The sequence below is a fragment of the Lipotes vexillifer genome, unplaced genomic scaffold (genome assembly GCF_000442215.2).
Source record: "Lipotes vexillifer unplaced genomic scaffold, Lipotes_vexillifer_v1.1 scaffold664, whole genome shotgun sequence".
Classification (NCBI taxonomy): Eukaryota; Metazoa; Chordata; class Mammalia; order Artiodactyla; family Lipotidae; genus Lipotes; species Lipotes vexillifer.
This window is the reverse complement of record NW_006782421.1, coordinates 456,602-466,968: the sequence shown is the minus strand read 5'-3', so window position 1 is coordinate 466,968 and position 10,367 is coordinate 456,602. Positions and strand designations below refer to the sequence as shown.

The following is a 10,367-nucleotide window of genomic DNA, read 5'->3' as shown; positions in this document are numbered from 1 at the left end:
GTGGTGGGGGGGGGGTAGTAACTAAAAGAAAATAGCTTTTCAAGAAATTTATTTTGGGACTTCTCTGGTGACGCAGTGGTTAAGAATCCGCCTGCCAAGGCAGGGGACACAGGTTGGAGCCGTGGTCCGGGAAGATCCCACAGCCCGTGTGCCGCGACTACTGAGCCTGCGCTCTAGAGCCTGTGAGCCACAACTACTGAGCCCGCGAGCCACAACTACTGAGCCCATGTGCCACAACTACTGAAACCCATGTGCCTAGAACCCGCAAGAGAAGCCACCGCAATGAGAAGCCCGTGTACCGCAATGATGAGCAGCCCCAGCTCGCTGCAACTAGAGAAAGCCCGCGTGCAGCAACGAAGACCCAACGCAGCCAAAAATAAATGAATAAAAAATTTTTTAAAAAAGGAAATTTATTTTGCTGCAGTATAGTTGATGTACAATGTTGGGTTAATTTCTGCTGCACAGCAAAGTGATTCGCTTATACATATACACATCCTTTTTCATTTTCTTTTCCATTATGATTTGTCACAGGATATTTAGTATAATTCCTTGTGCTATACAGTTGAAATCCTTAATTTTTGGACAAGGTTTCTCTCATTCTCATCTTGCACTGGACCCTGCAGATGACATGGCTAGTACTGGGCCTAGGAATCCAAGCAGAGCTGTAACCCACTACGATTAATTGACTAGCAAAAGAGCTCTTTCACACAGGCTCCCGGGAGTTGGATGGTGTAGACCACAGGCCTGTGTCTGTGTTTGGGGCTGGGCTGGGTGTCAGAGGGTGGGTTTGGCAGGTGATGGGGAACAGGGACCACGACAAAGAAAGTAATGCTGAGACTTCCCTGGCGGTCCAGTGGTTAAGACTCTGTGCTTCCAATGGAACTAAGATCCCGCATGCCGCGCAGCGCGGCCAAAAAAAAAGGAAAAAGAAAGTAATGCTTTCCAGGGAGCCTCTAGCATGGTTTTCTTATTTGTAAGCCCTGTCCCCCTTTCCCAGGTGCTGTTTCACCCCAACAGTGGGGCGGCCGGAGAGGACGGAGCCCTTCAGACTGTCCGCCTGGAGCGGTACAAGGCCTTTTTCGTCACCGGTGAGTTACTGAGGGGCCCTGTCCCACCCGGGCTCTCGCTCGAGCCTCCGGGATGATGTGGGCTGCCCCCTTTCAGGGTGCTCTCAGCATCTCCGATGGTGCCGCCCCAAACCCGGGCCCAGGAGGAGGGCTCAGCATGCCAGGGCCCTGCCCAGGCCCTCTGTACCTACAGGTACGCTAATAAGGCCTTTCTGCTGTTCGCCTAGATCTCCAGCCAGCTCAGAGCTGGTCCAGCACATCCACGCTGCCCACTTTTTCACGTGAAAAACATTTCATCCCACGGTTATGCTCTCAATGCCAGTCTGGCTGAACATTCAGTGGGAGCTTAGAGATATTCTGAAGCAAGAGACTCTTTCAGAACATAGATGTCACAGGTCTGTTTAGCGAAGCCAAGCCTCTCTCCTACTTGGCTCACCCTGTGACCATCTTAAACGTATATTTCAGAAGGGTGATAGCAGCATGGTTCGCAAAGTCTTGCAGTGGCTTTTTGCCTCCAGCTGAATTCGGACTCCCTCCGCCCTGGGTCCCTGTACTTTCCTAGTCTTGGTTCTCCAAGAGCGACGGTTCTTCTCCTTGGCCTCCAGGGTAAAATCCCTCTCGGCTTTTAAGGCCCCCCTGGATTGAGAACTGCCTCTCGTCTTCCCAGCTGGGTAGGATATGGAGAACTCCGGTATTTACCACATTCTGCCATATACGCCGGTTATTTAAGTACATCTTTTATTTCTTCTAGTAGCTTTAAGCTCTCTGAACTCAGCCTCTGTAAAAGCTCTTTAATCATTGTTGTCTTGACATGCTTGGCACAGAATCTTGCATCTGGTAGGAACCCTAACACTTTTTTTTAATGAATGAAAAACAAGCTCCCCCCCAACGCCTCCCCCCCCCCAAAAAAAAACCCCTCACCCAAATCTGGGATCTGTTGTGGATTCCAATTTGATTCAGTTATTTTTTTTTTAACTCAATTTCTTTTTTAAAAAATGAATTTATTTATTTATTTATTTTTGGCTGTGTTGGGTCTTCATTGCTACGCACAGGCTTTCTCTAGTTGCGGCGAGCGGGGGCTACTCTTCGTCGCGGTGCGCGGGCTTCTCATAGGGGTGGCTTCTCTTGTTGCGGAGCACGGGCTCTAAGCGCATGGGCTTCAGTAGTTGTGGCTCTCGGTCTCTAGAGCTCAGGCTCAGTAGTTGCGGCGCACGGGCTTGGTTGCTCCGCGGCATGTGGGATCTTCCCGGACCAGGGCTCGAACCTGTGTCCCCTGCGTTGGCAGGCGGATTCTTAACCACTGCGCCACCAGGGAAGTCCCGATTCAGTTATTTAAAGTTAGAGCTTTCCAAATAATTATATAATAAGGAACAAAAATTTATTTGCCCTGAGGGTGAATAAGTGACCCCCAAAGAAAATGTGGCATAAAAACAAAACAAGTTCTTTGAGTTCATCACTTGAAGGATATTAAAAACGCCACAAGAATCTTCGACTTTCCAAGACCTAAAATGCAAACCAGTGAGATGTTTGTTATTCGTGTCCAGATGCCAGCCCTTACATTACCCTGTCTCAGAGGTATGGTTTCTCCAGGCTGAGTTAATTTCAGAAGTCATAACCCAGCCAGAAAGCCCTTGTCATCATGACGCTGGGATCATAAATGCTACTATGAAGTGATAGGACTCTTTGAAGGGATCACAGTCAGATAGGAATTATGATACCCAGGGGAGTTCTGTTCTTCTGAGGCATCACCAAACTCCCAGGAAAGTTAGCAAGGGAAGAATGGAAATCTCAACAGATGGGATGAAATAGGATGAAACAGGATGAAGCCCGGATGCGCTCTGATTCCTCCTTTTCCTCACCCCCGTCCCTGAAAATCTGCGTGCTAATTACATAAAACTGCTTTGGGATAAGTGAGGTGAACTGACATCTACCGCATTAGATTAGAGAAAGAGGTGTGTGTCCCTCTATGATGAGGCTGTGATTTCTGAGGTCGTGTCCTAGGAGGAGCTTTAAGAGGCAGCGAGTCTGTTTCGCGGTGTGGCCTAGAATGAAGTGATCATATTGCTTTTTCCTTTTCAAAAGAGTAATTGAGGGAAACTTTACACACAGTGAAAGCCACAGACCTAAACGGCAGGATTTGATGAGTTCCTATAAGTGTATATACTTGCATAAGGACCCTCTTAATGCTGTGAATTACGTCGACTGGTTTTCAAATGTTAGGTCAACTTTACATTCCTGGATAAACTCAGTTGTGATGTATTCTTCTTTTTATATAGTGATGGATTTGATCTGCCGAGATTTTGTCTATAATTTTCCTTTCCTGCAACGTCTGTGTCGGGGTCAGGTATCAGGTTTTGCTAACCTTGGGAAATGAGTTGGGAAGTGTTCCTTTCTCTGTTTTCTGGAAGGGGCTATGGGAGATTGGTATTATTTCTTTCACGTCTGATTGAATTCATCTGTGAAACTCTTCGGACCTGGAGGTTTCTTGATGGAAAAGTTCTTGGTTATCAATTTAATTTCTTTAATAGGTACAGGGCTATTCAGATTTTTAATTTCTTCTTGTATCAGCTTTGGTAAGTTGTTAAAATAATTTGTCCGTTTCATCTGAGTTGTCAACTTTACCGGCCTAAAATTGTTCATAATATTTCCTCATTATCCTTTTAATTAATCTTTAATGAAGCAACTTTTAGCTCTATTTCCTTTATCATTTTCTATGTCATGATTCCTGCTTTTGTTTCCATTCCTTCTTTACTTACTTTACTCTCCTTATTCTAGTTTACTAAAGAGGACATTTATATAACTAATTTTAAACCTTTCTCGTGTTCAAATATAAGCGTTTATAGCTACAGTTTTCCCTTTAAGCATTGCTTTATCTGTATCTCCCAAATTCTATGTTTTACTTTCATTATCTAGTTGGAAATATTTTCTAGTACCTTGTCTAATATCTTCCTTGACTCATAGGTCATTTAGAAAGCTGTTGCTTAATTTCCAAATTTGGGGGGCCTTTTTTTAGCTGTCTTATCTTTGTCTTTTCTCATTTAATTTTATTGTCATCAGAAAACACACTCTGGAAGTTTTCAGTCTTTTGAAACTTACTGAGACTTATTTTATGGCCTTGCAGATGATCTGTCTTGGTGAACACACCGTGTGGAAGTGAAGCAGATGTGTATTGTGCAGTTCTCGTGTATAACGTTCCATAAATTTCAATCAGGTGGAGGTGCTGATAGTTGTTTAGATCATCTGTGTCCCTCCCGGCTTTTTGCCTAGTTGTTCTATCAATTATTGAGAGAAGCGTTTTAAAAATCTCCATTTGGGATGTAGATTGTCTATATTTCCCTTTAGTTTTGTGTTCCTTGAAAACGGACTCTCGATCCTCGTGCAATAGCCCTCGTTATCTTGGTGCTCCACGTCGTGAAGTGTGTTTTGTCTAACGTTAACATAGCCGCTCCAGTTTCCTGTGCTTACTGTTTGTGTGATATATCTATTTTGTTCCTTTCAACTCAACTGCTTTTATATTTAAAATGTGCCTCTGCAGGCAGGAAAGAAAGGAATCTTGCTTTTTCATCCAGTTTGATAAGGCTCTGCTTTTTAACTGGAGGGTTTTGACCATTTGCTTTTCTCTATATAAGATCATTTCATCAACAAATAGAGGTGGTTTTACTTTTTCCTCCCCAGTCTGGATGCCTCCTGTTTCTGGTTCTTGCCTGATTTCTGTGGCTGGAACCTCCAGTACAATGTTGAATAGAAGTGGTGACAGTGGACATTCATGTCTTGTTCTTGATTTTAGGGAGAAAAGCTTTCAGTCTTTCCTCTCTAAGTATGATGTTAGCTCTGGGTTTCTCACAGGTCATTTTTATCAGGTTGACGAAGTTCCTTTTTATTCCTAGTTTCCTGTGTTTATATCATGACAGAGGGTGGGATTTTGTCAAATGCTTTTTCTGCATCTATTGAGATGATCATTCTTTTGTCTTTTGCTCTATGAATATACATTGCTTTACACTGACTGATTTTCATATGTTGAACCAACCTTGCATCCACGGGATAAATTCCACTTGGACATGGTGTATAATCCTTTTTACAAGCTGCTGAAATCAGTTTGCTAGTATGTATCGAGGGATTTTTGTATCTCTGTTGTCTGCAAGCCAAGGAAGAGAACCCTCGCCAGAAACCACATTTTCAAGAACCTTGATCTTGGACTTCTAGCCTCCAGAACTGTGAGAAGATAAATTTCTATTATTTAAGCCACCCGGTCTATGGTATTTTGCTATGGCAGCCTAGGCTGACTAAAATACCACTTTAAGGCTTCTCCATGTCTTTTCATGGCTTGAGCTTATTTGTTTTCAAAGCTGAATAATATTCTATTGCCTGGACGTACCACAGTTAATTTATCCATTCACCCACTGAAGAAAATCTTGCTTGCTTCCAAGTCTTCACAATTAGGAGCAAACGTTTTGGCGATTATGCTATAAACATCCACATGGAGGTCTCTTTGTGGACACACGCTCATTTGAATAAATAACAAGAAGCGTGACTGCTAGATCGTACGGTTAGGGTGTATTTAATTTTGTAAGAAAACACCAAGGTGTCTTCCAAAGTAGCTGCACTGTTTAGCGTCCCCGCCGGCAGTGATGACAGTCCCTGCTGCACACCCTCACCGGCATTCGGTGTTGCCACTGTTTTTCATTTGGCCACCCTGCTAGGTGTGTCGTGGGGTCTTGTTATTTACTTTGCAACTACTGATGACGTACAGCATTGAGCACCCTTTCGTATGCTTGTCTGCTAACTGTGTATCTTCTTTGCTGAGGTGTCTGTTCAGGTTCTCATTCTCATCATCCTGATTGTTGAGATTTAAGAGTTCTTTGTGTGTTTCGGATAACAGCCCTTTATCAGATGTGCCTTGTGAGAATATTTTCTTCGAGTCGTGCCTTGACTTCTTGTTGTCTCGACAGGGTCTTTCTCAGGGTCTCTGAGCTTCCTTGATCTGCGGTTTGGTGTCTGACACGAATTTGGAGGAAATCTCAGTCATTATAGCTGCATAGATTTCTTCTATTCCTTTCACTCATTCTTCTCTTTCTAGTGTTCCCACTACACTTTTTGTAGTTTCCTCACAGTTCTTGGATATTCTGCTCTGCGTTTTGCAGATTTTGTTCCCTCTTTGCTTTTCAACTTTGGAAGCTTCTTTTGAGATATCCTCAAGCTCAGAGATTCTGTCCTCAGCCGTGGACTCTACAAACGAGCCCATCAAAGGCATTCTTATTCTTATTTCTGTCACAGTGCTTTTGATCACTGGCGTTTATTTTTTTCTTTTTTTCTTAGGATTTTCATCTAAAAGAGGACTCCCACCCCCATGGGGTTTTTAACTCTTAGACTCATCTACACTGAGCCTCCCGCCATTTGTTCATCACAGTTCGGGTCTTCCTACCAGGGCACTGGTTCCCAGAGGTGTCCGCTTGTGGGTTTCTGCTCTGGTATGTTGTGATTCTCTGTATTCTCACCTGTCTGTCTCCAGTTTGGGGGGCAGAGGTTTGCCCTGTGACCTCACTTCTCTGATGGATCTCAGAAGAGTCATTGACTTTTTAGTTTTGTTCAGCTTTTTACTTGTTAGGATGGAGGGCTGACTTGCAGAGCTCCAAATGCTGGACCAGAAACTAGAAGTTTCCTATTGAGTAGTTTTTAAAAACTGGACATTGTGTGTGATGCATTGTAGAGATTCTGACTTTCAGTCTGAGGGGTGTTGACTTTGGTTCTCACGGGCAGGTAATTACTGCCTAATCCCCTTCAACTGGAGGAGGCTTGATTTTATGCTTTGTCAGAACTGGGCTCTGTTGGATTTTATCCTTAATCTTATAGGTAAACGCCTTCATTCTGGGATACAGCCTGTACTCCTAGCATGAACCTTTTGGGACTTCAATGGGAAATATGAAGTGTTTATCAAGCCTTTCTAACTTAACAGAATTCACACTCTAAATTCTACCTTCCCTGCTCTGGGTAGCACAGAAATGCGTGCTGAGCTCTTCAGACTTGTAGCTGTTGCTAGAATCTGTGCATGCCCAGTTCAGGGGTCAGCCAAGGTTTTGAAGGGAGTTTATTTGCAGATTTTAAGCCTTCCCAGATTTTGCCCACCAATTTGCATCTGTGGTGGCAGCTCTGAACTCTGTCCCCTGACACCTCAAGCCAAAGAGACCACAGCCCCCTCCTGGGGCTTTAGCTGCTCCGCGCTGCTCTGACTGGGTGGGTAGGGGGGTGTCCCCAGGGGAAAACACTTAAACACAGACCCCACCCCGTGCGGCCTCCTGCTTTCACAAATCAAATTCCTTTCTGCCTGCATGGATGATTTTCCGGTGCCTTCAATTGGCTGTTTTTTTTCTGTATGTTGCCTAGAACTTAAAATTGTCATCTAGGGGAGGATGAGTTTTATGTGAGCTACTCCATTATTCCCTTACTTAAGTGGAAGCCTCTAATTTTTACAAGAGGAGTCAGTCCCCACCTTCGCTTGACTGATTGCCAAAGCTCACGTCACCTCTGTTTATGGGCAAAGAGGAGCCAACTTCAACTCCAAACACTAGGCAACGACCCTTCCTTCCCGTTGGACAAACTGAAATCCATCCCAGGAGGAGCAGCTTCAACAGGGGGCTTCCCAAAGGCTGCGCGGTCTTCCCTCTCAGTGGTTCACATTTTGTGTTTCTGTTCAGATCGGCCCAGAATGAAAGCTGCGTCCTCCCGTGGTGTGACTGTGGCTCCTTCGTGGAGATTTGCTTTTACTGAGTTGCACTTGGGCTTCAGGCTCTCAGCTTGTAGCGGAGGGTGGGATAGAAAGTTGTCAGCTGGACCGGCCTCATCACACAGCTGTGCTTTTCCTAAGGATGCTGTCGAGTGTTCCACCCTGTAGGAGGAGACAGTGGAAAAAATTCTCTCACACCTCAGGGCTCTGCTTCCCCGAGCGGCTGGTAAATGTCTACCTCGTTCACGTTTCCCTGCTAAGGAGACCAGAGGCAAAGGAAGTGTTCAGGATTGCCTGTGTGTCCCAGGGCTGTCCTCCGCCTGAATTCCTTTTGTTGATATAATTATATTGTGTTCATTCCTGTCAGAAGCCTTAACTACTTTTTGTACGGAAAAGGGGGCAAAACAAAGTCATCTGAATCATTAACAGCCAAGGAGGCTGCCATCGCTCCAAACGTTTTCGTCACCCGTCTTTGGGGACCGCCGTAACAGCCAGATCCTAACTCAGACAAGAAACTGAACTGCAGCCCGAAGTGAAACGACTTCCCTGGCCTCCCTGCCTAATTTGCCAAATTGAGTGTCCTGTGGACTCAAGAAATCAATTTTCAAAAGACACATCACATTTACTCCCAGAGGGTAGGGGGGAAAGATACTTGAGTCAGTGTCTTAGTGGCAGGGAGAGCGGTCACTGGAGCATTGGAGTCCTGGTATGTTTGCACTCACTTGTAATCTGGCGCTGGGCTTGACGGGGTCTCTCTTGTCACCCGCTCCAGGTGGGGCCAGAGCCTGCGATGGCAGCGTCGGTCCCCAGTGGCACCACGAGCCTCCCCTCATCTTTAACCTGGATGATGATGTCGCAGAATCTCTGCCTCTGGAACGGGGTAGTGCCGAGTACCAGAGGGTGCTGCCCGAGGTCAGAGCGGCTCTCTCGGAGGTCCTTGAAGACGTTGCCGGCGACAACATCTCCCGAGCGGATTACAGTCAGGACCCTTCCGTGACCCCCTGCTGTAATCCCCACCAAACCGCCTGCCGCTGCCAGGCCGCGTGACGGAAACACCGGGAAGCGAGACGGGCGGGTTCACATCCCGACTGCGGTTTTTCCCACTTCGCAGTGATGGTGTGCTTTAAAAATAAGGCTCAGAAGTTTGTTTTGAAGTCACCACTCCGTGTCCCCCCGTCGTCCCTTCCGCGTGCCGGCTTGAGGGCATGCCGAGCCCGAGCTGTAAGAAAAGGCACCTGGGCTGTGGAGTCAGGAGTCAGACCAGGTCCAAGCCCCAGCTTTTGAACTTGGGCAATTGTTTAACCTAACTTGCAAGCTGATCTTGAGGATGAAACAGGTGATACGTGAAAGTGCCTGCCTGGCACGTGACGTGACACCAAGCAGGCACTCGATATGTTTTAGTTGCCTTTTTTTTTTTTTAATGCACCCAGTTTTGCCGGTCATTTGAACAGAGGCTCATCCCGGCTGGCATCTAGAGTAGCACCTCCCTGGCTTTCACAGGCGTACAAATCACCTGGGAGCTTGTGACCATGCGGACTCTGACCAGGTGGGCTGGGGGGCCTGAGGCGCTCCGTGTCTGGGAATCTCCCCAGGGGGGTGCAGACCTGCCACGGTGAGGGCTGCTCCCAGGCCGCAGAAGCCCGCGGCCCTGCCCACCTGCCACCACCCCGTGCGACAGGTCAAACGGCTGTATTTTAAAGATTTTAGGGATGCTTCCTGCTTTCAGAAACCACAAAGAAGTAAAGTTTTAAAGCCTCAGAAGTGCATTGCCATGGTTTTATTATCAGTGTCCTAAATGGGACTGAAGGGTCATAAATGATTTATTCCAATCACTGCACAAACCTTTTGCCTGGCTAAAATAGCCTCTCTCTCTCTGTCGCACATACAAGAAATACAGTTCACAGAGATTCTCCTGTAAGTACATTTTTACGCAGCATACGCTTTTGAAAGGATGCTCTTTGTAATATAAAATTAGGGTTATAGACCAAGATGGTTCGTCCATGTGGACGCTCTGGCTGGGACGCACTTTCAACAACGGCAGGATGTGGATTCGCAGCAGCTCCCGCACCCACCGGCCACCGGGGCTGAGACGAGCCTGCTGGGCAGCAAACCGCGTCCCGGGTTCCTGACCCCCCATTTTGCTCACACAACCGCATGCCTCGCATCCACCTTCCTGGTCGTCTCCAAAACCGCCTGACTGAGGGGCGGTCCTGCTGTTCACCATGACTGCTTCGTTTTGCCCTTCTGATCGCCACGGCACAAGATTATCTACCGAAATCAAAACAGAACGGCCTTACTCTTTCCGGGAAGGGGCTGACGGGCCGGCTGTACGGTCAGCAGACCTGTGCCCACGCGGGGTCGGCGGGGGCAGGCTGGGCCCGGCAGAGCTTTCCCGCCTGTCTGTCGACAGGCCGACCCTCGCGTGTGGTCACGGAAGAGTCATCCGTCTTCTTTAGGTGTAGATGAGGTGGCAGTTTCAGAAAATACTTTTTGTAAAAATATATGTGTGGGGCTTCCCTGGTGGCGCAGTGCTTGAGAGTCCGCCTGCCGATGCAGGAGACGCGGGTTCGTGCCCCGTT

At 46.8% G+C, this 10,367-nt stretch overlaps 2 protein-coding genes across 2 annotated transcripts in view; one reads left to right on the top strand and one right to left on the bottom strand.

The window, feature by feature from the left end:
- Positions 1-8,835, top strand: part of ARSG (arylsulfatase G) — an 86,408-nt gene extending 77,573 nt beyond the window's left edge. Inside the window, exons 10-11 of the mRNA XM_007455268.1 lie at positions 998-1,088; positions 8,561-8,835. Coding sequence (XP_007455330.1) covers positions 998-1,088; positions 8,561-8,835 — 366 coding nt within the window. The remainder of the gene's footprint in view (positions 1-997; positions 1,089-8,560) is intronic.
- Positions 8,836-10,005: 1,170 nt separating this feature from the next.
- Positions 10,006-10,367, bottom strand: part of WIPI1 (WD repeat domain, phosphoinositide interacting 1) — a 31,509-nt gene continuing 31,147 nt past the window's right edge. The window contains exon 13 of the mRNA XM_007455281.1: positions 10,006-10,056. Within this exon, the coding sequence (XP_007455343.1) occupies positions 10,006-10,056 (51 nt within the window). The remainder of the gene's footprint in view (positions 10,057-10,367) is intronic.